Source organism: Aythya ferina, assembly GCF_964211825.1.
Source record: "Aythya ferina genome assembly, chromosome: 5".
Taxonomy (NCBI): Eukaryota; Metazoa; Chordata; class Aves; order Anseriformes; family Anatidae; genus Aythya; species Aythya ferina.
The window spans coordinates 21763388-21790637 of NC_140301.1; the positions used below are offsets into that span (position 1 = coordinate 21763388).

General features: G+C 40.7%; 1 protein-coding gene and 2 long non-coding RNA genes across 12 annotated transcripts in view; 1 reads left to right on the forward strand and 2 right to left on the reverse strand.

The window, feature by feature from the left end:
• Positions 1 to 27250, forward strand: part of LOC311437669 — a 71060-nt gene that overhangs the window by 2512 nt on the left and 41298 nt on the right. For 4 of the 9 annotated variants that reach the window (XR_014693617.1, XR_014693618.1, XR_014693619.1 and 1 more), the window contains exon 2: positions 24526 to 24652. The exons of 4 other annotated variants lie outside the window; for them this stretch is intronic. This is a non-coding gene — a long non-coding RNA (uncharacterized lncRNA). Of the gene's footprint in view, positions 1 to 24525; positions 24707 to 27250 lie in introns of all 9 variants that reach the window. One more of the 9 variants, XR_014693616.1, reaches the window with a different exon arrangement.
• COCH (cochlin) lies at positions 2784 to 21518 on the reverse strand. Of its 2 annotated transcripts, XM_084521249.1 has the most exons (11): positions 21373 to 21518; positions 21229 to 21273; positions 15604 to 15760; positions 9413 to 9546; positions 9001 to 9063; positions 8153 to 8197; positions 7917 to 8064; positions 7268 to 7371; positions 6291 to 6517; positions 4351 to 4867; positions 2784 to 3627 (listed from the first exon to the last, which is right to left on the reverse strand). In XM_084521249.1, exons 1-11 carry the CDS (start codon positions 21395 to 21397, stop codon positions 3452 to 3454), a joined length of 1641 nt encoding a protein of 546 aa, XP_084377375.1. In that variant the 5' UTR covers positions 21398 to 21518; the 3' UTR covers positions 2784 to 3451. The 2 variants fall into 2 exon arrangements, with proteins under 2 accessions (XP_084377375.1, XP_084377376.1); XM_084521250.1 differs by lacking the exon at positions 8153 to 8197.
• LOC311437678 lies at positions 18613 to 20746 on the reverse strand. Its single transcript, XR_014693636.1, has 2 exons — positions 20558 to 20746; positions 18613 to 19439 (listed from the first exon to the last, which is right to left on the reverse strand). It is a non-coding gene; the product is annotated as an uncharacterized lncRNA (long non-coding RNA).

The following is a 27250-nucleotide window of genomic DNA, read 5'->3' on the forward strand; positions in this document are numbered from 1 at the left end:
CTGGAAAAGTTTTGTTAGCATTCGCTAGTGAAAACAACTGTGCAGAATTCTCATGCCTGCGTCCTAGGAATTGGCCCAGTATGAAGTTCAGCTCCAAGTTCACTGATACCCTGAGGCTGAGGCAGGAGTAGAGCCGACAGTGCCTGGCTTCCAGGAGAGTGCCCTCGGAGGAAGGTTAGGCCTGCTTGGGTGCTGCCTGCTGTTGGCTTGCAGTGAACCGACTGGCAAAAGCCTTACTGTGTCGATGTGCCCTGTCCAGGGATGGCTAGAGCTCAGCTGCCCCTCCTAGTGTTTTTTCTAGTCCTAAAAAAAATAGGAAGGACACTGCAATGGAGACAGAAGAATGTAAATAAATTTTAGAGTAATAAAGGAATAAATACCTTTTAGGTAATGAAGGTGACTTATGATCAAGGATACTTGGCTCACCAAGCTTGATTGTTTGAAAGGAAAAGAAATTTTGATCCTAATGAGATTAAATTTAAATGGGCGGTTTGCTTCAAAGCAGAGATTAAACTTCTGGATTTTATCATAGACTGCAAATTTTCAGGACCTATTCTTCCTCCAGCTGAAGCCAAAGAGAGTAAAAGAATGTGTGCTCCAGTTGACGCACACACATAACTGGAAAATACTCTTAAATTACAAACTCTTCAGTTGAAGTTTCTGTATACTTGGTGTCTATATTTGGCTGACAGTTGATCACAAGCTTTTCAGGCACATTCTGGTTGTTTCTCAAGAAAATCATTTATGTTTCCTGTCCTAGATCCAAACCAAAGTCACTCAGTAAGATTTTCTTTGGATTGCTGTCATTAGGCTGGGGATCTAAGCCTTTAGCTTCCAGACAGTTTGTTAAAGACACAAGTTGATCTTCTTTGACAGTGTGCTCAGGCCTCCTATGGTACTTGCGTGCGACAGAGAAATTTTCTGTGATTTTTGTGGCTTTACTGCTTTCTGGAGCTAACTTACCCGTAAGCCCAATGAAAGGAAGGAAAGTACTGTGAAAACCAGAATCTCTGCATTTAAAGCAGTGACTTTGATGGAGCTCGGTAGCAACATTGAGAGTTGCCCCATTAAAAAGGTGGCCTAAAATCAAGGCATAAAAAGTTGTCAGCACTTCTGTTCTACAGAACAGAGGAGATGAAAATAGAATATTTGTATTGTATGGGGCCATACTTCCTAGAAGAGAAGATGGATGTGGCAACACTAATATGGGAGCTTACTCTTACGGGAGAAAATACTGTTCTGATGAAACTGTTCTACTTTATAAGTGCAAAACCAAACAACAACCCCCCACCTCCCAGTCGCTTCAGAAGTTGTAGAGAAATATAGTTGTTGGCTTTTGATGTAAATGGCTTTTAGCTGGTGCTCTTGCAGCTTTTCTTTCTTGGCATTGATTTTGAAAGTCAAAGTAAATTCCTTCAAAACGATTATTTTCTTTTAAGAATGATAGGATGACCTCACCTTGGGATTTTGCCTTGTTCTTTGCTGTTTCAATATTACAAGTTTTACCAAGGGTAATAAAGGTCAGCTTCCAAGATCTGTTTTTATTGCACTCATCTTGAGGATGCAGTATGAAAGCACTCAGGTCTGGCAGCACGAAGGGCTCCCTGCTGCGTGCTGACCTTCAGTCACAGCCTGGGTACCCTTTTTTGGCTACGTACTGCACTTGTCAGACAAGTACCAGCTAGAAAGCATCACACTGCCAAAAGATGTGATACAAAGTGATTCATGTTTAAAGAGATTAATGTTCAAAAATTTGTGTGAGGTGTAAAAAGTGCCATGGTCTAGGTGTAGAAACGGAGATCCAGATTGAAACCTACAGTCTCAGTTCCTTGCAATATATAAATTTCTATAAAATTATTCGAAATGAATCAAACTGTTGCACAAAGTTGATATTGTATATGAATTTATACAGCAATAGCTGAAATACTCTTATCTATAAACACATAACAAAATTAGGGATAACAATTAATAGAAAAATACAAGGCATCCTTGCCATTCATATTCATGTTTAGTGTAATATATAGCCAGTCATAAGTTATTAAAAATACACAACAAAAGCCTGATGAATACAATCCCTTCTGTGCCACTCCACAACTACTAAGAATTTTACAATCAATACCACAAAAAAAGAAGGGGGTAGAAGAAAAAAAAAGAAACCCTAGATTGGTAGGAAAAGTGCTGTTTTGTTTTCTGTTACGGATCTTACTTGCAAAAAACAATTTTCTAAAGAGTGCTTGAGCGACATTATTCTCTCTAGGTATCTGAAAAAACTCTGAATTATTTAATCATTTTAACCCCTTGCATGTAGGCATAAAAACATCAACATGGTATGTAATCAAATTAAAGCCCCTTTTCAAGAAGACTTTCTTCTTAAGATAACCTCAGACATTTTTGATAGTGGCTTTATTAATGTTAGAAATATGTTATTCTGTGAGCTAGTGAATCCCTCGTACGTGTTTGTCTGCTCTCTTCTTCCCTAAGCATGTAACCTGATATAAGCCAGTTGTGTTTCAAGGTTGGAGATGCCTTTGGATTTGAATTTGAATGTTTTCCTTCCCCAGTGTGTGGTCTAACTTAATCTCTTTGCCCACAGTTCCTGTCTGTAAGTGTCTAGCCAGTAACAACTTTGTAAAATAAAGATAGTACAAGGCAGTAGAGAGAGAAAATCCAGGCTATCAGATGTTAGCGATATCACCGTTGACTTAGTGGTGTAGGAAGCAGTAGTATTACTTGGGACCCAGATCCTCAATCAGAAATACTGTGCTGTGAGTACTTTTCAAAACCTGTGCCAGAAGTCAACAACATAGATCCACAGAAAGCTGTGGGTATAAGTTACATGTCTTTTGGTGTAAACTTTACTAAGCAGATGGCACTATCATTCACCACAGCAAAATCTCAACTAGTAAAACAGACTCTTTAGCCACAATCTGTCATACCTCTTCTTAAGCTGCCTGGCAATAACGAATGTCGGACAACTGAAGCACCAAGAGTACTTCACACTATCAAGAGAACTCCTTGAAAAGACACAGAGTCATAAGCTACAGAAGGCTTCTAGAAGACAGGTAGTACTGTGTATTTAAAGTTATATTATGTTTACCTTGTAAGAAGACATCTAGTAAGTGACAGCAAAAATGTCAGAGCTGTATTGTTTCCTCTGCTGCTTTGTGATAGCCTTAAGTGTGCAGTGTGCAATATGCTTAGCTTTAAACTTGGGCTACTATAAATGTATTGAAAGTAATAATAGCTGTTGGCCAAATTCTGCTTCTCCCTATCAAGTACAATTTGTAACAAGCCCACACAAATCCTTTACTGACTACGAGAAGTAGCCCTTCTTCATCCCTTACACTAGGACAGCATATGTAAGAATAAACCACCTGCACTTTAGAGGGACCATTTCGGCTTCATAAATCTTTAGTGTCAGAAAAGTAATATCCAACAGCAGATTTTTGCTTTATTGTTTAGAGTCCAAAAAATCTTTACAGATTCCTCGAATAATGTCAGGAATCATCTGCTCCAGTCCAGTGAACTCCCTGGTGAAGAAAGTGTGAGAATCTCTTGGTTCAGAAGCCATGTCTTTCAGATCATCCAGAGGTGCCCAGGCAACACCAACAGAGAAGACTGTTATTCCTGCAATGCAACAGTACAGAAAAAATAAGTAAGACCATTTTGTCTATGGCTACAAGAAAAACATCAGCTTCTACAACCATGAATTGATTTAGATCAGAAATTAGTATTTCTGCACCTGCAGGCTGTCAGAGATTAATTCCTGATACTTGGTGGCAAAATCTAATAAAGAGGTGTCTCAGGAAGAATCCTGGTGGAAATAGGGGATATCCTGAGAGTTAGCATCTTGTTTTGTACTGGTATATATGAACCCAGGATTGACATAGTAAATCTTGAAATGCAAAAAAAAACAGTGTTCAGAACAATTTTGAAAGTAAATGTGGATGCTTTGTGTACTCTTAGAGTTTTGAAGCATCAGAAGCCCAAGAGGCTTTTTGGTAAAACTGCCTATTTCGCTCATAGATGATGATGGAGAACAGAAATAATGCCGTTGGATGCCAGCGCTAGTTGGAACTTCACGACATGGCTCTTTGGTTTTAATCTACTGATTTCTGCCTTGTTTAGGAAAGTAGACTGGGTGTACTTTTTTTTTTTAAAAAAAAAATTGCCATGAGTGAGCCTACTTATGGCTACATACCTAGCTTCTCCATTAGAATGGAACATCAGTGATGTGAACAGTTCCTCAGTACTCATATTTTGCTTAATTTAAAACAACAGTGATACTTGATTTGCTTGCTGGAGCTGCATGAATCAACTTCTGCTGCTTTTAATCACAAAATCATTTACCTGCTTTTTGTGCAGCAGCAGCAGGTCCTCTAACATCATCGTAAGACTGACCGTCAGTCAAAATAACAAGGAAATTTTTGTTAGGCCCATCCTTCACTGGCCCAAATACATTTCTGGTTGTGAAAGAAATGGCATCACCAGTAGCAGTGCCACCACTCATGTAGCGAATGCTCCGGATAGCTGAGAGGACCTTTTCTTTTGTGGTGTAGTCTGTGAAGCCGAACTCAGTGCGCTGATCATACGTGAACTGCACAGTGGCAATTTTGGAACCAATATCAGAGATCTCAAAAGCCTTCGCAACGTTGCTGATGAACTCAAGCACAAGGCGGAAGTTGCTGTCTCCAACACTGCTAGAGCCATCTACCAAGAAGGCTATGTTGACAGAGTTGTAGCATGTCTTACTACACAGCATCTGCTCATGTGAGCACAGCTTTTGGACAAGGGGTTTTACATATTTGGTGGTGCCAAACCAGCTGGGCATGTTGTAAGAGAAGAAGCCATTATTTCGACAGACAGCCTGTTTGAAAACAAAAGTCACAAGGTGAATATTGAAACAGCAGTTCTGTGGATACCAATCATACACCTATGGGAATTTCTTCTAAAGGCAGCTTCGAATTGGAGCCTGACGATGTTTTATGGGGGTGTCCTTTTGTTTGTTTTTGAAGAAGTTAAAGACAAACACCTGTAGATGAGGTGAGTGAAAGCTCTAACTTAGTTTATTAAATAATTAAATGAAGTGTGCCTCCTTGCCTACAGAAATTTCAAATAATGTAATGTAGTTAATGAGAACTGCAACAACTGGACATTTTAGTTGTTTTTTGAAAAGGAAGTAAGTCATGGCTACTGAATGTCCAAAGGATTGAAAGTTCTACATTTTTCCCTATCCACTGAAAGTTAGGTGCTTGTTTTTTCCCTTCTAACATTGTAAGCACTTTTTTTTTTTTAAATCCATAATGCATCATAGACACAGATATGCAGTTGAGTACAAAATACAGTCTCAGGTAATTCAAAGTAAAATTTCTTTTTCCCATGGCTTCCATAGTATACATGTAAAATGCAGGTAATTGAGATGGGGATTCGATTTAAAATCAGCTCTCCAAGGTGGTAACTTATCTGGCTAAGATCAAAATGCAGAAAGGGAGGGCAGGCTTCGGTCACATAAGATCATGTCTTTCTGTGCCTGTAAGTACATGAGAGCTGGACCTACCTAGGATCAGAAACAAGCTGTCTTGTGCATGCTGAGGAACAGTGCTTCATTAGGTTCATGTTCTGAGCTATGAACTTTCTCCTGAAATTAGACACTTAAAGCCTCCCTATGAAAACCTACGTAATGAACTAGCACTTAGAAAGCTCTTGTGAGACTGAGACCTGTGTTTGAATTCCTATGCTAACTCATATGGAGCAAGATCCAACACTCTTCATCCAAGATTATCTTGCATGTGAAGTTGTTAGGAAGTGTTTTTCAATCTTTTCTGTCCTTGTAGTGAAAGTAACTACCTAGGATTATAGCAAAATAATCCTCCATAGAGCAGATCCTGAAAGATCCTGCCATTTTAGGACAGAAGATACCACACTCGTGTTTAATTGCTTTGATGCACTTACCTATTCCTGGAATCCCCTTCCAGGAATCTTAATGTAATTACAGAGTCCAACAGCTATAATTTGGCCAAGACTCTAAACTGGGAGAAGTGTGATAGCACTTTGGTACCTCGGTGCAGCCCCATTAGCAAGAAAATAAACCAGCAGAAGCATATAACTTAGCAAGAAGAAACTAAAAGGCTTACCCAAAATTTGCGGTCCTGATATTTTGATAGTCTTAATAGTTTTGAGAGAATATATTTTATGAAATTTGTAAAAACTAGTTCTTTAGGACTCTAGCATGAAGTAAATTCTTTAGAATCATACCTATGCATGAAAAAGGAATAATGATATTCTCTTACTTTGTCAATAAAACCAATGTCTTGTACCATTCCTAGCTCCTCTGTTGTAGGTTTTGCTACAGATACAATGAATACGTTGACTCCAAATTCTCTGGCCACTATACCAGCTTCTTCTATATCATCTGAGGGCCAGCCATCTAGAAACACTACAATGATTTTGGGTATTCCTTTGCGTGCTCCATTTTCCAAAGAGAAGAATTTCTGAGCGGTGTGTTTCAAAGCTTTCCCTAGTTTTGAATGGCAAAACAAAACAAAACACAAAGAAACAATACAATTACATTTTCATACCAGTTTCCTATGTGAAATTGTCCTGGATTTTAGTTATGACTACAGAATGAACCCAGTGTAACAGTGAAATAGTGTCCCAGGATATTTCAGCACTCATGAAACTTGAGCAACCCATATCATATTAAAAAACTGATAAAGCTGAGGGGGAAAAAAAAATACACTGAAATGTTTTTCCCCCACAGGTCTTGTTTTAGACTAGGAAGCAGATACATGAGCGTCTGCCAAATGAATTGGAAGGAAGAGGTTGAGAAGCTACTTAAATTTAGCTTGTGAAATTCAACATATCTGGAGAGCTCAGTTTCCGTATTTGGCAAACATCCCTTCACAACCGCTTACTCTTTATTCTCAGATAATTCTAAGTCCTAAATTAGCCATATAAGAAGAAATAAATGTTAAACCTTTTAGATATGAATTTGTCTCAAATATCACTTATCAGTGAAAAATTGATTACTCTAAGCACAGGAAATGATATAAAGCATACAATAAGTATCCCTGACTTCTGAAAATGAAACCAAAAATATGGCAGTGTTCTAGTGGAAAAATGTTGAACCTAAGATAAATGTGGTATTTAAAACACTTTCTTACCTAACAGAATAATAAGTATTTCACTATACGTGTATACATACATATAAATATGTCTTTACTTATGTAAAGACAGAATTTCTATTTTCAGTGACGTATGAACTCACCTGTATTAGAATTGCCTCCTCTGAAGCCTAATTCCTTTATGGCAAACAAAACCTCTTTTGCAGAAGTGAAGTTTTTCAGATAGAATTCAATTTTTGGATGTTCACTGTGGAAAAACAAAACATTAATAAACCACGTGGTTGACTTTTCATATCATTGTGGCATTAGCAAGCTAAATTAGCATTTGCATCATTTTGTTCTTGCTCAAGTATACTTATCTCTCCATTTTAATTACTAAAATAGAAGTATGCTCCTCACTTAACAGTTCTCACAATCCTTAGCATGAGGAATCATGTACCTGGGTGGATAAATTAAGAACAGGATGATTCTTAAGCTTATTAACCAGCTGAAAATACTAGTTTAAAATATATCCAGAAGTAAATTTTTAACATGTTGGAAGTTAAACTAAATGCATTGGTATAATTGAAAATTACACAAGTATCACAAAGGCACATGATGAAATTGTCATGTCTTCTCCCATGAACATATCAGCATAGCACAGAGAAACCAGTGCTGCAAGCTGGAGTTTGTTTTCTCTTGCTATTCATTTGCCATTATTGAGCAAACACTGTTCTGCAAAATACACAGGGATACATTACTTGGTTTCTCTTATTAATCACTCAGTTATATTTTGTGTACATCTGTTATTACCTGGCTTGTACGACTCCAATGTGAGGCCCTTCTGTTCCAATTCCCAACATCACTGCTACTTTTCCAACAAAGTTTTTCTGCAGATTAAATCTACGTTGGCCAATGTTGTAACTTCCATCAACGAGAAATGCAATATCAGCTTTACAGTCTGCGAGCATCCAAAATAATTAGACTAGCTTAGCACAAAGTAAAGGTTACAATTTTGCTTTTCAGAAGCTAAACCTATAGGTTCCTACCTTTGTTCCCAGCCTTTTTGTCAAGGGGCTTCTTAGGTCTTTTGCCTTCAATGAAGGAAACAGCATGGATCATTTAAGAACAATAAGATGAAATCGAAGGAGCTTAGTCTAAGAATTACATTGCAATCTATCCTCAATAAAAATTGGCATGGGACTGCATCATCCTTCAATCAGTGTCATAATTAAAATTTCACTGCTATTGCTTTGCTCCTTAGAGAATATTCTTTTTCAAATGAAGCTGTTTAACCTTCCTTTCTTGTACCTGTCTAGCTGAATATCAGAACATGTACGGGAAGACATACAGAAATTGCTGTAGCTCAGCATCTCAAGTGCTGCCACTTCTCTTTCTCAGTTAGCAATCTGCTGTTCAATTTTAATGTTTTGCAAGCAAGCTGGGACTTAAACAATGAAGCAAATGTTCTTTTTGCAAACAAGATCCAAGTCCAATATGTATATACCAAAAGCCTCCATAAAAACTGATCTAGCCATTTACTGGCAGCATGTTCTGCAGAGAAATCTAAACAACATCTAAATTTCCGATAAGTTCTGACAACCCTTAGCAGTTACGTAGTTCTGCAAGAAGAAACGCATAATGTCTTCTCTGGTACTTCATTGGAATGAATATCCAATGAGCTCACAAACTCTTTCCTTCTGTTAAATTATCTACTAGTTTTCCAAATTTAAGTGTTCCTTCATTTACATGAACACTACTAAAACAAGAATCAATCTCACTGATTACAAACGAGTCTTCCTTTTGCTGATGCAAAACATGTCAAAGCAGATATTGTACATATGTTTTCTTTAAAAACAAGTTCTGTGAAACAAGACATGTTGGAGAGAGCTTGTACCTGTAGAAGGACGTGCTGTTGATACTGATCGTCCCACTGCTTCAAGTGCAACATTCTTGGTAGCTGCCAAAATATTGGAAGAATTAATTTATATCATAGAATCATTATATCAGTATTTCAGTGTATTTAGATGAAGTTATGAGTGCTTGAAGAATACTGGATTTGCAATAGTCTTTCTAGACTATTTCCAATAATCTTTATGTATAATCTAGGTAGCCTAGTCTGCCTGGAACAGTACTATTTTAAGAAAACTGTGGAAAAGTGAAGATAAAATGAGTTAGAAGTAAACTTTGATTACATTTCGTATACTAGTCACATTTGTTTCTATATACAGGTGCATTGAGGAAGTTTCCTAGAGCTACATTAATATTTGAAATGCAGTTTGCAAAATAGTAAGTTTTTAGACACCTACGAGTCACTGAGAAAGATGAAGCCCATCTAGTGAGCACCTGAGACTGGATCCCGTTGGCATTTACAGCAGGGTAGCTTTCCTGTCCTGGGAGAGTCTGTACCTTTACAGGTCCTCCTGCGTTGGTGATCACCCCTCTGAGACACAGAAAAAGTTGTGATGAATTAGACGTATTAATCACAAGAAAATGCAATACAATTATGCCATCATTAGTATATTGGACACTAACTTCCTGAAAACTGATGCCATATAGGCAGAAGATTATGTTCAGGCAAAAATAAACTATAAGATACTGAAAAGGTTAAGAGAAAATATTCCACGGAGCATCACTCGGATATTTTATTAGGAAACAATTATTAGGAAATTCTAAAATTCTAATTGCTCAGACTGAAGCAGAAGAATAGTAAAGGTAAGAGCTACAGGAAAATGTATTTGAGTTCATTATGATTCGTGAAAATTTGTTGCCAAACCAAAATTTGTTATGCTTGACTGCAAAGTAACCAAAGCTAAGAAAACAAGAAAAATGCTGCTTGTAGTAGTAATTTGTACGTAAGATATTGTGTTAAGCAACCACACAGGCTGCAGTCAGAAATGGCAGGCATTGCTGACAGCAACCATCCGATTACTGATAAAAGTAGGAACAAAGTGTAAAGTATCTTCTTCTCATTCACCTGGAGCAAAAATTAAGTGTGAAAACTGAAATAAATAGAATGCAAGTTAATAACTCGATCCATATAAGATTCCTGATTGGTTTCCATCTAGACTCACAAATGGTATATCAACAACAGATGCTGTTCAGCTCTGTGATTTTCACAATTGCAGCTTCAGAATTTGGAATACTTCAGAAATAATTAACAGATCATAGCTATTTCCATTTGTTTAAGCATACCACTTAAATACACATTTAATGGGTTATTTAAAAAAATACCAAGAAGCTTACTGATTAAAAGTATCTTATAAAGTCATATTCAGTATTATAACACTATTGTACTCCTTAATGCCATACTAGAAGTCAGTTCAGAAATGTAGAAGTGACAAGAAAACTTGTAGAAAAATCTGTGGAGGAAGTTTTCCAAAAACAAGAGATTTGAGGCTAAAATCTTCTTAGAGAAGTCTGATAACATTTTTCTCTTGTTGAGTTTCACCTCATGACTGAATGAGCAGGTTTGGAGATTGCCTGCCAGATCTGCCTGTCACGCGGGACAAGCGAAGATACAGCTAATTGGAAAATCTTGCTGATGCTTACGTGCTGAGCCTGTTAGCACTGTCAGGACGTAGAGGATTATGTCAATACGCAACGGGACATTGGATTTACACATTTAGGAAACTTCAGGGTTAAAAGCTGCCCAGAGGGAGAACTTCCATTGTTTGTTTTTGCAGGCAGAGGGGTTGTTGTGATAGTCACAGGCATCAGAACTCTTTTTTAGATTTCTTTTTATATGCTGCAAGAATGGATATTATTTTTTTAGGGGCCAAAGTTCAACGTTGAGCTTCTCTAAATGGAAGGAAAAGCTTAATGGTCCGTGGTACTTGGGCAGGTACAGTAGCATGGGAAACAAACAACCTTTTCAAGATTATTGAAACACAGCAATGTGTGCCTCTGTGTTTATTTTTCCTATCTGTTTGGCTTCCTGCTTGAAGAGAGTCCCAGCCTCATCTGATTTAAAACACCATGAAAGTAGAATAATCAAGGCTGGAGTTTAGAAAATCTTGCACAGTTATGGTAATTTGAGCTCTGGGCATCTCTGGCAGTTTCCACATGAATCTCCTTGTGGACTACTTAAAATGCATTCCTGATCCACTGACGTGATTTGCATTTCTAAATGGAACTACAGTTATATTTATGTATGTATTTAATTCTTGTACCTTTAAAGATTATGGCAGTTTCAAAATACAGAGATAATTTATCTAAGAATACTCTATACAGTGTATAGACAAAGAAGCTTTAGTAAAGTTGCCCTGAATGCCAGTTTAAAATCAGATTATTATGTTGGCAAATTTAAATAGCACCTCACATTTATCCTCATAGATAGTGAAGAGAAATAGATCTGAACAGAGATGTGCTACTCTAAGGAAAAGCCCCAAACCCAAGGGCAGCACTACTGCCCATAGACTGTTGAAAGAAATACATACTGAGCAGACTTGGTCTTACAGTCCAGAAGCACAATGTTGCAGAGTATGTTTTTTGCTAATAATTACATGTATCAAATATGACTACGGGTGTCCAGTCCACTCTTTTTTTTTCCCCACCAAAAGGGAGAAAAGAGAAAGAGCAAGGTCTGCTCTCAGGTAGCACGGCAGAATTTTGACCTGAAGTCCCCATTACCATTGCTGAGTGATTCCTACAGGATGCCTGGATGAAAACAGTTATCATCAGGGGGCTAAAAACAGACAAGCTAGCCAAATTCTCACTTTCCTTTCTATTACCAATAGATGTATCCACCTCTTTCCACATCATTCACCTTTCTCCATGGCTCAAGAAGCATCCTCCCCTTCTCCAAACAGCAGTATCCTGCTGCCTGCCTGCCACCAGTTCAGTGCTTTGGAGCTGTTCTGGGTTTCGTGCCAGCATCTTCTGGCCCTCTAGCTTCTGCTTTTCTGTCTCTGCTGCACTCCTGTTGCTTTTGGCAAGAGACAGGGCACAGCAGCAGAAGCAGCCAATGTATCAAAGTTTCCCAGGGGGCCTGCTGCTGCTGCTCAGAAGCCCGGCCCCTCTGGCTGACAAGGTTTTGGCAATAGCCTTATAGCAAACACTGAGGCAGCTCAGTGGCCAGTCTTTGTGGTTAGTTTGTCGCCAACTCAGTAACACCATGATTTGCTTTTGTTCACTTGAATTCTGAGAACTTGATGTTTAATTGCAAGTGTTCCCACCCTGTGACTAGTTACGAAGGTTCTAAAAAAATTTGCACGCCTATTTAGCATCTAATGACTGCAACATAGGGTTAGGTCTCCATTTAGTAGAATTGGCACTAGAACAAAACTGCACAAGCTCAGAACCTAGTCCTTAATTTGCCCTTCTGATTATTAATCCAATTAATCACTCAGTGGTAGATTTAACTCAGTTCTTTATGCCTACATAGCATCAGCCTGGTAGGAGGTTCTCCATTCTTCCCCTGGCAAATAAAACTTCTATTCTTCTGCCCAGACAAAGGAAAATATTAAACAAATATTCTGTTTCCTGAGAGTAATTGCACATAAAATAAGGACAGAAAAAGATAAAAAGCCAAATATAACAAACCAAAGCAGGCAGAAAGCTTATTCATCTGGAGTAATAACTGAATTCTGCTCAATTCTTTAAAATGCACTATGTAGTGTTATTGCTGCAAGAAAAAAATCGCATCACAGTAATGGAACTACTCAGAGGAATAAACAGTATTTAGTGTATGTACAAGTTTAGGAATCAGGCTTCAATTAGGACCCAACACGTACAAATGAATGTGTGTGGAAGGAGGAACTGACACCTGCTCACACAATCATTTTTCTGTTTTTTAAAAAAAAAAAAAAAGTTACTGCTTCCAGGAATGATGCTTCTGGAAACAGAGGGTGGTGGGGTGAGCGTGCTTTGTGTAAGATAGCAGCAGTCATCGTAGTGACACAGGCCCTCAACAGTGCTTAAGGGGGGTGTGTGTGTGTATATACACACACACATATATATAGGGCTGTGCTGCACTCACCATGCATAATGTAGGGCACGCAGTTTTAAATAAGATGGAGTTGTTTCAGTAACTTGGAAGAAAATTCTGAAATTCTTAAGAGTACACATCTAGTTATACCATGATCGCAGGAGTTGGTAATACCTATTAGCAACGTGTTCTTGGAGTTGCTTTGGCACCAAGGTGAAATGGAGTTTAGCCATTGCAACACAGAGCTGGAAGGAAGAAGTAGTTTGTCTGTTTCAGTTGGCTTCTGTAGCCTGTACTGAAATTAGCTGAGAACTAAACAGCTATGCCCTCTCTTCCATCCAGCAATCTCTTTTCCTCACTCACTATGACCACTAATCATGGCTTCTAATAGTTCCAGCAAAACCAAGAAAATGCTGTCACATAGTGAATTTTGGTCTGAACACAAGAGGCTGACAGGACTAATAGCAGCTAACTTAAAGCTGGTCTTCAAAAAGAAAAAAAAATAATTAAATAGACCACACAAATCTAAATAGACACTGCACAGAAACAGTTAACTATCTTTCAAACCAACTCTTAAGTTTTAAAAACAAACTTTCCCCTCTTCTTTCCCTGCCCCCCCCAATATCTCCCAAGTTCTTTCTAGCTACCCCATAGTACCTTAAGCCTTAGTCTCCTTTACAGCATCTGAGAAATTTACCACCAAAACCATTGTTATGTTTAGTTTACTTAGGAGTTTAAATTAAAAAATCCCGATTTTTTTTATGTTGTTTAAACAAGCTTTTTATTTTGTCCTTTATCTTCTAGTCAGTTATTTTGGTGTAAAATTAGTTTTTAAAATTCAGAAATACTCTGATAGCAGAGTTTAGCGTTGTAACTTCATTTTGAAAGAGTTTCTTCCTGTTGCTTGGGAGTAAGAAGAGAATATAACTATGCTCAAATTTCTTTTAAATGCTTTGTTCCATGGAACAGTTTCAGCCTTTCTGCATGGGTAACAGTAGTCTTATCTGGAATGCACAAATAGAATAAGACTTTTTTTTACTGTAGTTTATGCATAAGTTAATATAAATGTACCTAGAAACTAAGTAAGACTAGTTTAAAGAATCACTAGTTTGGTGATGTTTGAGGAGATTCAGGATAACTTATGTTGTAATCCACAAATGCCAATTAAATCCCATTCATGAGATTCATAGAATGAATCATTTTTTTTTTTTTTTAAAAGTCTCTAACGTATTGAGGTATCATACTTACTACATTTACTTTGGTTTCAATAGAGCCTCTTGACACAAATAGTTTGGATTGTGTGTATGACTAAGTCTTAATTTTAAATATAGTTGTAATATTTAATTACAGAAATCTAAGAAGTTTGGAAAAATGTACAGGATTATCTAGTTTGTACTTTCAGTTCAAATTAGGATGACAGTTTTCTAGCTCTTCTAGACAGATGGATATCTTCTTAGAAACCGTACTGTTCAGTCCAGTTCATTGAATACACCAGGCCATCTCCTCTGTCCTTATTGCTAGACTTTTTCCTCAAGTCTAACCTAAATTTCTGTTGCTAGTGTCAGTCCACTCCAGAGTTAGAACATGCAGTTCTGAATCATTCAATGAGGAGTTCTAAATGAGCAAGTACATCTTTTACAGCCAGTTAACAGATGAAGCTAAGAATCCTCCTTTAATAGCCAAAAAGTTTTTTCAAAGTATTAATGTCAGTCTGACAGGAATCATTCTACCTTCCACAGGCATCTGAGAAAGATCACATCATCTCCAGCTGCTTTTAGCTAGTGTTCCATTATTTAAAATTGATTCAAAAAAGGATTTACCTTTCAAATAAGTAATTCTTCATTTTAAAGAAAGTCAGATAACCTCAGTAAGATTTCTGCCAGCCTGTTTTCTTTCACCTCAGGAATTACTACTATTCTACTGACATCTATTTAGCATGGGTTATCTGGATATATTTCCTAGCCTTCAGTTTTCCGTTTGATATGGGAATGAGTTCAGCTAGCTGTTGGTCTAATTAAGATGATCTCATTATGAGTCATCAAGTTTGATGCCCATCAAGGAAGTGTCAGAAAAGAAATTCTGTGACAAAAAATAGTACTCTGATTACAATTAATAAACTTTACAGATTACATTGACCCAAATCATGGATAGGAGTGTTTGCATGGGAGCTTAAACTGACTTCAACACTTTCAGGAAAGATCTCATAAATTAAAGTAAAAAAAAATGCAAGTGTGCTTTTATTCTCCCATTAATTACTGTTTACACTGCATCCTTCTATGGCTACCAGCGACACTTGAGTTGTCTCACAGTGAAAGCCTATTTGCTACTTTGCCATGTCATTAGTCTCATTGTTTTCAGGAACATTTCAGCACAACTCAGGTAACTTGCAAGCCACCCAGCCATTCTGTTCTGCTGTGCTCTGTCCTAATGGCATTCCCATTATGTTAGCATGGTTTCAGAAGTCCAGAGAAGTCTTTATTATGATGTCATCAAAAGGTTCAAATTCAGAAGTGCAGCAAGACTGTATAAACTTGCTTAACACATGGATTAACAGTCGACCGTCTGCCTTACCTGTGTATGGCAGCTCCGCAGACACTGGAAAGGGAGGCATAAACTCCATCCCCAAAGACGTAGAATTGCCACAGAGGACAGTTTGCTGGGCAAAGGACTTCTTCTGTCTCCTTTCTAAGGTCAAGTCCTCTTGTAAAGCATGTGATAGCAGTGGAAACTACAGGGGGAAAAAAAAAAAAAAGAGAAAAAAGAAGAAAAACTTGTGACCTGAAAATCTTTTATTTAAATAAAACAACCACCTTCTCTACTGTACCCAATCCCCAATCTAGATGTTTGGATTTGGAATTAGGTACAGCATCTCATCTTGTGCTCCAGTATGTCTGTAAGGATCTCTGGCACTTAGAAATGTGCAGCTATGGCAAGGAGGAACACGCTTTGTGAGAGAGGCAGGGTGGAAAAGCTTTTAAAAAGAGCAAACAGCATTGAACATTAAAATAATATCCAGGAAAATATTACAGTGGAAAAGAATGGCAGTGGTTCACAACACGTGCAGGTTTACCACAGACAAAGGCAAGGGGAAGACCATAGAGGTGGAACACAAGAGTGGGTGGCACTCGCTGAGACAGAAACTGAATGCCTCAGATGTCCCCACAGTGCTCTCCAGCTGTGGGGCATCCAGGAGTCATTTGGGAAGCTCAGTCCAGGGATGTTCATGAAGCAGGCTGACACAGCATCTATCTCCTTAGCTTCTGCAACAAATCCTGCTGAAGTCAGTGTTTAAAAATAAAAACAAACAAAAAAACAGAGTGCCCATTTCCTAACTTCAGTAATATGAGTAGCATTAAAGCATTCACATCAGTTCATTGCAACAGATATCATCATGATCCTTGTGCCAAGAACAGTCAGATTCACCCACAGAGATGGAATTTATTTGTGCTATGCACATGCATTTCTCATGAAGAACTCTGCCTTTTTTCTTTAGAGTTGCTCTCCAGAGAGTCATCTCTGAGCTGTTACTGTACTTGCATGTGCATGCACCTACATACACAGATTTACACCAGTGTACAATTCTGCCTGGCAAATTGAAACTTTTCCTTTTGCAAACTTAGAGGTCATTGTCTTGGATGCTTAACCACCATCCTACACAGCACAGCACAGCACAGCCAGTCTGGTAGCACAGCAGGTTAGAGCTTTAGCTTTGATCAACATTAATTCAACATCGTAAGTTCAACCCATAACTGACTGGGTATTTATTCTGAAATTCCTAAGAGTAAATGTTGTCATCGCTGAGCACTAGCAGGTGCAAGAAGCTTTTCTATATGCACTCAGAAAATTAATTTTTCCACAATATTAAGAGGAGAGCTGACAGTCTGGCTAATGAATCCATGCATACACCACAACAAGTGTATGATTATGGGGATTAGTGATTGGTTTCTTGCCTGCTTCCCTGCCCACTCTTTTGACTCTTACCCTAGGGTGTTTACTGACCCTAACATAAGCTGCTGTTATTTGAAAGAATGATTTTGGAGCATATGCTGTTCCTAATCAGCAGATGGAAGAGAGCATGCTGCCTTGGTGCCTCCTGCTAATCCCACTGACTTTAGAGCTGAAAAGCAGAACATTTACAGCTGGAGGTGCACAGTGAAGTGTCTGTTCACACTTGCTGCACAGATCCAAGGATATTTAGAGAACATGCATGTAGTTTTGCATTTAAATATAGCTAATCCTCATTAGTGCTATACTGCATTTATAGTAAGCTACCTAACCATATCTTCCTGAAAAATCTTTGCTGCTATCTGTCAGCACATACAAGTTAGTTAAGTGCACTAGATGTACGTACACAGTCCAGATGGAGAAAAGAGAAAGCTGGGAGTACTACTTTTTCCCTGCCTTCAAAATAAGGAAAGCTGTCTAGGTTTTAGGTTAGATGTTAGGAAGAACTTCTTTACTGAAAGGGTTGCTAGGCATTGGAACAGGCTGCCCAGGGAAGTGGTGGAGTCACCATCCCTGGAAGTCTTTAAAAGACGTTTAGATGTAGAGCTTAGGGATATGGTTTAGTGGGGACTGTTAGTGTTAGGTCAGAGGTTGGACTCGATGATCTGGAGGTCTCTTCCAACCTAGAAATTCTGTGATTCTGTAACAAGAATCACTGTAAAGTGATCTAGTTCTGATTCTCAGGTACCCTAAAAATAAGTTTTACTCACATCCTCTCCATACCTAGTCTTATCCATTTGCCGTAAAACAAAAGTCTGAAAAACAAGCAGAATCACCATGCTTATACCTAAAAGCTCATTATTCTCATTGTTAAAAGCGCTGTTATAGGTGTTATGCTGAAAGTCAATTTACTTTGCATTTGAGTGCCCTAATCACTTCAGGGAACTCCTACAAGTTTGTTAGCTGATTACTGGGCAGCAATCAAAACATCCACCAAGTGGCAGCTGGTGAGACCAAACAGCAGCTAGAAGGCTGGACATCCATGGAGAAATTCTTGCAAGGAGCAGTAACAGTAATCTGTTCTCATAGTACCACCTGTGCCATGTACCCTGGAACATTTTCCTAGCTTCCAGAAGTGCAAGACACCACAGGAAATCCGTAATACCTGCCATTTCTAGTTGGTTAGCCTGAGTGAATTCCTTGTCAGGCTGTACATACAAATACAATCAGATGTGTAATTAACATGCTCCTTATCGCTTGGGGATCCGCATTTCTCTCACTAGCAGGCACTTGCTAAATACAGTCATGTGTCAGACTAACATCGTACATTTTTGATAGCACTGAGGATGGGGAGGGGATGTGGGGGGTGGAATCTGGCTGTGTTTTCCCTAGCCATGAAAGCACAGATGCTCACTATAGCCCAGCCATGGGATTTTTTAATGTACTAAAAACTTACAAACCTCATCTACACCATGAAAGGGGGGGCTTCAGAGCAAAAAGCAAGTTGCTGCTGTGTGAACAGCTGACATACGGTAGCTAGGGGCCTAGGGGCTTTAACAGGTCATACCTCAGCTAGATCAGCAAACGGCGGGGGGGGCGCATCAGCTTGTAACATGCACTGAAGGACTCATGCCGTTAGTTAAAAAGCTGCAGTTTCATTTTGTTTTACTATGCAGATACAGTTTCCTATAAGCTATTATTCCAAGATGAACATTAGGAATGTCAGAAGCAGAGTAAAAATTAGATGTACTGGGTAACAAAGTTAAAACGAATGGTACCAACTTTGTAGTGAATTTCGCTCTCTATAAATCCCATAAAACCACAAGCAATCCAGTGTGAACTTGAGAGTATATTAATCATACTGCATACTGAATCATATAGAATAATTCTTTGCCAGATTACATATTAATTCTCCCAAATTTCATGTGATAGTACTATTAAAATGTTAGAGAGTGGTTGTTTTTGTTAACATATCCAAATATCAAGGGTATTTCATCCTTGCAGGACCAGCCAAGTAGCTATCTATAAAATTTAAGTTGCAGTTACTTCATAGTCACTGTAATTTAAGAACACAAGAACTGTAGCACTTGAAATACTTCTCTAGATACTTACCTAACTCAATAATCAACACCATTAAAAAGTTAAAATCTAAATCCATGCATTTTTAGAAGAAGGAATGATAAGCTTGCAATTTAAAGGAAAGGAGTCGGTCCTAGACTCCTACCCAGTCTGGACTGTGATGGAAAGTAGAGACCTCTGAACACAAGCCTAAGATTAGTCCTTAGAACTGTAATAAAGTGACCATAATCCCACTCTGTCCAGACACACACTTTTTAAGCCTCACAGAAACACACCACATTAGGGTACACTGTAAAAACAAAGTACAAAGAAAAGAGACTGCATTTCTTCCTGATTTAAGCCATATTTAAAGGTAAGGATGAATGTCTTCCTTCACTGTTGACCTAAAAAAGAAAAAAAAAAAAGTGAAGACTCACTTCTGTCCTGAAACTTCTATCCAACAACCATGCTTTCAGTCATCCCATCAGTTCCCATCTTTTTGTTGCTACATCCCATGTACTGATTTGCTCTGAATAACTGTTTCTCATGCCCACCTATGATGAGTTTTCACTTTGTTTTTGACAGTCACTAACTTAAGACACTATAAAAATAAAAACTAAAAACAAAATCTGAGCTTTTCTAACCGTGATATTCTCATGCATTGCTTTGGAAAAGCAGAATTTATGTAAGAAAGCACATATATCTGTGTACATTATTAAATAAAGGGCAGGGATTCCTAGAGCAAAATAGCTTTATGGGTCATAAAATGCAGTTTACTTTTTTCTTAAGTATGATTCTTGTAGTACTTAGTTTCATTTATTTCAAAGCAAGAAAATTTTGAGTCATTTGTTTTTACCTTGAGGCTTCAAAAAAAACATATATAGTTTTATGCAAGGAATATTCTCACAAGTATCATCTATACCAGAATAAAACCATATTAGTAGATACAGATCTACTTATATTTTGGAAAGCACATTCATAGATTGCACACTAATTCATGTAACGTTAAGTACATATCCTGACATGAACAAGAGCAGAGGAATTTCTAAGGAAGCATCAGGGCTATGTTACTTATTTCAGCCTGAGATTTGCACTTTCTGATCAACTTCTGTTCGCTTACGATCTGTCATATGCCAGTGTTAACCCACCCATATGGACAGCCTTGGGTATGGTAACCGGAGTTGTTGAATTTAGGTATTTCAGGGGGAGCACAAGGAAAGATAAGACCTCCCTGATCAGTTAGGAGTCTGAATACAGTAGATATCCAAGGAAACTGATGCTCTTTTCATTACTTCAGAATTTAAGCTTTTTTTTTTTTTTTTTTTTTTTTTTTAAGTTTCTGCAAGCTTCTAGCTCAGTAACTGAGTTGTGCTGAACTTGGGCTCAGGGTAACGGTGAGAGGCAGTATCTTACATTACCTGCTCACCCTGTATGTGCAGACATGTGCTGCTACTTCTAGTAATAACGCAAAAGCAAAGCCACATTTGCCAACATTCCCTTAACATAATTTAGCCCCAGATACCTTCCGCTTACGGAGGCTCCTCCAGCCCTGGCAGCAGGTATTACTAAAAGCCCTTTCCAGGTGTTTCCTGACAGGCCGTTGACACTAGACGTGCAATGCGCCTGTAAAGTAAGACAAGGAGTTGAGGGAGCAGTAGGTTTTCCATTATTGTGCATTTCTGTCTATTTCTGGTGGGCTAAGTCCCGGCCGTGCTGCGGCACACGGGAGGGCGCGGGGCGCTGTTGCAGCCGTTTGGCTGAAGCCACCCCGAGCAGCCGGCGCTGCCCCCCGCCCCCGCGCGGTGCCGGCCGGCACAGGCACTCACCTCGCCTCACCTCACCTCACCGCCCGCCGCGGGCTCCGCCGGGCTCCGCTCCCTCGGTGGCGCTCCTCGAGCCGCCTCCTACGGCCCCCGGGGTGGCTCCGGCTCCGGCTCCGGGCCGCCCGCCCGCCTCACAGCCGCTCCCGCAGCGCGCCCGGCCGCCTGAAAGCCCCGCGCCGGCACCGCGGCCAGAGGCAGGTGCCGCCGGGCGGGCCCGGCTCCAGCACACACACCGACACAGCCGCACTCGCTCGCGCACCCCTCGCCATCGCCCCCCCGGCCCCTTCGCCTGGCTCCGTGCCCCGCCGGAGCAGCCCGGGAGGGGAGGAAGAGGAGGAAGAGGAGGAGGAGAGGCACGCGGCACACTCACCCGAGCCGTCGCTCCCGCGCACGGGGCCGCAGAGCAGGAAGGCGCCTGCGAACAGACAGACAGACGGACAGCGGGTCGGGTCGGGTCGGGGCGAGGAGAGTCGGAGCACGGCTCTGCGCCTGCCCCGCCACCCGCGGTACGCACCGAGGAGAAGGGCGGCGAGCGGCATGGTGACGGGATGGGACGGGATGGGAGGTGAGGGGAGAAGAGAGGAGCCCGCACCGACACCGCCAGAGCTGCCCCGCGCCGGCTTTAAACCCCGACCCGGGCGCACGGGCACCGGGGCGGGACGGGGCGGCCGGGCTGGGCTGGGCTGGGCTGGGAGGGCTCGGCTGGGCAGGGCAGGGCAGGGCAGGGCCGGGTGGGTGCCGCCGTGCCGCCCCCGCCGCCTCCTGCCTCAGGCCGGGCACCCCCAGGCAGGTGGGAGACTGAGGCAGTGCCCCAGCTGCCAGTGTCGTGGCGGGTCTGTGGGTTTAGCTTGGATTTAAACATGTTTGTTTCCCTTAAAAACGGCCACACAATAAATAAAAAAGATGCTTCAGAGCCTGCTTCAGCTTAGTTCAGTGCATGTGTGGGTGTAAGCAGGCTCAGGCACAGCCCACCTGGGGCTGCACATCATGCAGCGTCTGTGCGTGTACTGCAAAGCAGGTACATGAGAGTTGTCCTGCATGTGCGTGGGAAATGTGACCGGGGAAGTTACTTGTAAAACAAAAATAAAAATCGCAGTTTACTTCAAATGAAGTGCAGAAGCTGTAAGAACCCAATCTCCCTCCCCACCTCCCCCAGCTTTGATGTCCCAGGAACACATTTTTATGCTGCCCACGCAGAATAAAGGTGGCGATGCTTCACTTAGGACATGCTCTTCCCCTACGGGAGTATCAAGTTCAAAACCATTCAAGGCACTTGGTGCAGGTGTCAGGAACTTCTGCTGGCGTTTCTCTGCTTCTCTGGCTCCCAGGAGCTTGTCAAGGAACTGCTGGCTTGTAGTCGGCTCTCTCCTCAAGACGCTCACCCAAGGGGGTTGATCACCTCTAGACTTCGGTGGTGAATTAAAGAGTTGCCAGTGGCTGCTAAAACACTGTCCTCAGGCACGAGAGCCCACCTCTCCCTGAGGTGCTTGCTACAGGCCGAGCGGCACTTGGTGCAGCTCCGCAATGGTTCACCCTTTCTGCTGCTGGCCTTGGTTCACATTTTGCGGGTTTCTCAGAGGTGTGGTAGCTAAGAGAGGAAGGGAGTTTTGTTACTTTTTTTTTTTTTTTTTTTTTTTTTTTTTAAGAAAATGTTCTGGGAAGCCACTGTCTTATAGACGATGCCTGCTGTATGGTTAGCACTGACAGCAAGTCTTCCCCGTTTCCTGACCGCCCTGCTCTCTTTCCAATGCCTTCTGTCCCTCGGCCCCCTTCCTCCTCTCAGCTCGGGGAGGGAAGGGGGCTTGAATCCTCCCTGCCTGGACTTCATGAAGCTGGCAGAAAACCGGAGCTCGAGCCGGGCCCTGGGGGGTCAGCGGGCATTAGCTTCTCTTGGACTGCCATGTCTTGTCTGGGGCAAGAGAGCAGGGGAACTGCACTCACATAGGTTAATCTTTCACCGCAGTTTCATGATCCGGTGAGATTTCCCTGGAGTCCTCTGGAGGCTGAGGGGAAAGCAGGAGAAATGGAGAGGCATCCCATTTATTCCGGGAAATACGGGAAATGCCTGCACTGAGAGACACTGGCTGTCCTTCCCGTACAGCACCACAGAAACCCCTCTGTCCTTTGTGTAAAGAAAGGCTTTGTGCAAAGATCAAACAGGACAGAAGAAGGTACTAATTAAACTTTCAGCCCTACACAATACTTGGCCTTGCAGTTCACTCACTGGGAAAATACATTCACCCACCCTCACTGCAATCCTCCTTCCCCTCCTCTTGACATTTTTCTTTTTGCTGGTTCCCTTCATCTCCTGAGGTTTTGCATTTCTCTTTTGTTCCTGTGTTCTTTTCAGACCTACGATGCTTTTCTATAAACTTTCTTCCCAAAATGTTCACCCTGCAAAATGTTTTACATACTGGCTGTTGGGTGTCACTTTCAATTTTGTGCTTAAGAGGTACTGAGTGGTGCTTGTGTTACGGGGTTTCAGTCTGCAGCCTCAGGAAGGTCCCTGGGCACAGATGTTGGTGTGACACAGGCAAACTGGTGCTATACTGGCAGAGCACTGCTGTGTGCCCAGCTCTGGGCTGTCTGGTGCCAGCAGAGACAGATGATTTGAAGGCCCTAGAGGGACACAGCAAAAGTCACAGCACATGGCCCTTTTTTCTGACATCCTTGGGCTTGATTTGTTAATTCATGCCATTACTCTAGTTACATTCCTTCATGTTACTTTCATTTTTTATTTATTTTTTTTTTCCTGAATTAATAGTCTGTTATGAAATCTAAAGAGAAACATAGTGTAATAATAATAATAATAGCCTGTTAGAAACTCTAAAGAGAAACGTAGTGACTCTAAACAGAAGCAGTGACTCTGGTCTAGGAACTGCACATCCTTCTCCTTTTGGAGGCAGAAGGTCTCAAGCCACACGGACATGTGGCAGAGCCTGGTGGCTGGCTGAGGCCCACAGGTGCACTGCAGCAGGGACAGCTCCTCCTCTCCAGGGAGGCTTTCCTGCGGGTACCTCTAACCACAGCCCGAAGCAGCGCAGAAGCACCCTCCAGTGCAACAGCCTAGCATTTTGAGCACTGAGGGAGACAGCCGATACACACACGGGTCTCTCCTTGAAAGAGTTCAAGTGTGACGGTTAGCCAGCAGTTCCTGGTAGGGAGCAGACCCTCCTCTACCAGCAGTTTACGTGTTGTAGATTAGCAATGAAGGTTATATTGTAATTGAAGCGTCCTGCGAGGAGGGACCGGGTGAATCTGTTTCCTCTCCTGTCAGTGCTCTCTTCACAAAGGGGCAGAGGAGCAGTCACCTTTTACCTTAATCGGTACTGAGCTGCTCTCTGCCCAGCTTCTGCAGCATGCTCTCTTCTGCAGGGACGATCTTTTTAAGACAAAATTCAAACTCAGTCTGTTGTGGTGGATTTTAGTACTGTATTCATTTCATTCATTCATAGCTCGGGACATCATGAAGACCTTTGTTAGCTGGGAGATGTATTTTTACTAGCATTTTGAAAACTTTTCTTATGTGCAAACATTGAGGACTCTTTAATAAAGACATGCATAGGGCCCCACTTCCATCTGCTGTATGTTCACTCTTCTGTTTCACTTTAGACAGCAGTGATACTGTGAACAGGAGCAAACCGACAGTCAGATCTTTCTTTTGCAGTCGGAGCTGAGGATGCTGATCTTTGGGATGAGACCCAAGACATACTTCCAAGCATTTCAAATCCTGTTTCGGCACCTGGCACTTCCAGTCTGTGGACTCATCTGTCTGTTCAATCAAGAAGCCAGAGGTATTGATTCCCATCTTGGAGACACACATTTCTTAGAGAAATACATAGCTTTCAGTAAGTGAGGTGGATTTTTCTGCTTCATATAAACGTTATGTTAATCCTGAATGGGAAGTGCCCAGTCAGAGCCTGCCTGTAGTCATATGGCTGTTGTTGAACCTGTGGCTTCTGTTATTTCTGGCTCTGCAATTGGTGAACATGCTGTTCCTTCCACTTCCTTTGGTAATGGTCATCTGCACATTTTGAGAGTAATCCAGGGCATCATCCCCCCCCTCCCCATAGCCATTCTTAAAAAATGAATTCTTTGTCTTTCCTTCATGCACACTTATGTATGCACACATTTGTAATGATTCATAAATGGAAAAGAGATTTATTGATTGTGAAAAATGAAGGTACAGTGAATTCAGTTTATCCACTTTAACCCTTTATTTTTGGAGCGGAATGGAACAAACAATAAGTCCCAGGTTAGAATTTCAGTTGCCACCTTTACTCTTGATTGCTGAGATGTACAAATTAAAAATAAAGAAATTAGAAATATTTGTAAAGATGCATAGCATGCAAAAAGCCTCTGTAACATACGTTGAGTGCCATTCCGGAAAAGTACATGTTGCCAAAGCTGAACATTGCCTGGCCATTCTGACAGGCAGGGATTGCTTGGTCAGAGTCATAAAAAATCGTTTGTAACTCTTCTACATTTCATTGGGATTTTGAATACAATAAAGTAATGAAAGTCTAATCTAGCTGTAGTTTATTCATTGAGAGAAAAAAAAATCAAACTTTACTATTTCATTATCTTTAAAACTGGTTGAAGACAGCCACTTAGCAATTTCTGAAAAGCAGTTGTTAAAACACATTAGAACCTATTGTTTAGAACATTTTAGCAAACTTTCAGTAAGAATTAAGTAATCAGCATTATGATGGTCTCTGCATTTTTTAGAGTTGAGTTACTCCTCATCTCCAGCAAAAGATGGAGCTGTATTTCTCCCTCATTACTTTCCTGGCCCTTGAGTTTTTTCTTTTTCCCCTTCAGTAGTTATTTGAATACATTTTTGTACCATGGGAAATACGAACCACAACACTTATTTACCATAACTCCAAGCTACGCACTGAGAAAAACGCAAGCACTTCAGTAACTATGTCTGTGATACGGAAAGGGTGGGAAGGTGCAGAGCTGCCAGTAAATCTCTTACATCTTTCCTCCTCCAAAGGCAATGGCAAGTGCCAGCCTCCACTCTTCCTGCAGAGGAGAGGACCTGTGGACAGTTTGTGGTGTCTGGGAACGATGCTTGAGGATTGTCTGGATTTATCTGGTGTCTGGTTCTGTGTACGTGTGAAAGTGTGCTTGGTCAGACCGTTTCACTCTGCTTCAATCAGCCAAAAGCAAGACTTATGGCGTGCGTATCCTTTGCAACAGAGGGTAGTTAAAACTAGAATGGTTCAGACCCCTCCTTAGGGAGATTTATCACATGCTCTGTCTGGGCAGGTAACTGCAGGACAGCCATATTTAAGAGGACAAATGCAAAGATGCCCCTAACAAGGTATGTGTGAAGTGATGGTTTTCTTGAAGTGTAACAGTCCCAGTCCATGTACAGACACGGACTGATTCAGTTGGTGAAATACTGTGTCTGCCTTTGGCAGCAAAAGGCTGTTTTCCCGGGGAATGCTTGATACAAAGGCTATGTATTTTTAAGATCCTCTTCAAGCTTTCCACATCTTATGCTCTATGATCAGTCCTTCTTGCACTGTGCTAGCAGGATGTTGCTTTTGCCTTTTTTGAGGCTGCTCTTTGTTGGGAAGTGCAGGTGAGGAACAAGCCAGTTTGATGTACGTGTTGGTGTACCGATGGGCTCCCCTGCTTCCCTTTCAAAGAACTAGACTTTGAAAGGAGGGGGCAAACAATATGCTGGCTTCTACCTCTGCTGGTTTCAGTCAACTAAGAGAGGTGATTTATTGTCTAAAGAGTATTCAGTATAGTGTCAGCGTGAAGAATTAATTTCTTTAAAACATGTTTAAGTGAGAGGTAGTTGTGAGCCACTAGAGATTTCTGTTAGTCCCCTCTGTTTTCATGGATATTTATTTCCTTCTTTTAACACTGTATTCTCTCTTGGTAAGTGGATCTTAAAAACTCATTCAGACCATGAAATCAAAAGAGAGGAAATACTTTCTCCTGCAAAAAAAATGAGAGACTAAAAGATAGAAAAAACAATGCTTCCTTTATTTTAAAAAAGGCATACTGAATCGTGAATACGTATTTTCACTCTCACAAAAAATAAAAACTTCTTTTTTCCTGTCAGCTATTAGTAGTTTGAATGAGATATAACATATTTGGAAATAAAAATCAGTGCAGAAATTAGGAGAATTCTTAAAAACAGGTGTTGCTGTAACCCTTTGCAATAGAAATTGAAGGTACCTCCTTCACATATAGATGGCATATTTTTTCAGGACTAGAATCGGACCACTGAGTTCAGAACATTTGGGAAACATCTTAAGAGTACTATGGGTTATGACAATGTTTACCTTGATGTCTCTGAGACTCATACCCTGTAAAAAGTATTTAAAGGCCTTAAACTTGTACACTTTGTTCTCGGATTTTTGTTTTAA

Excerpts from the sequence above, each read along its gene's own strand:
- COCH (XM_084521249.1), bottom strand. The coding sequence starts at position 21,397 with ATGCCGCTCGCCGCCCTTCTCCTCG. Across the intron at positions 8,198-9,000 it reads AACAGCACGTCCTTCTACAG|GCAAAAGACCTAAGAAGCCC; the intron begins GTACAAGCTCTC and ends CCTTCATTGAAG. Across the intron at positions 3,628-4,350 it reads TGCTGCTGCACAAAAAGCAG|GAATAACAGTCTTCTCTGTT; the intron begins GTAAATGATTTT and ends GTTGCATTGCAG.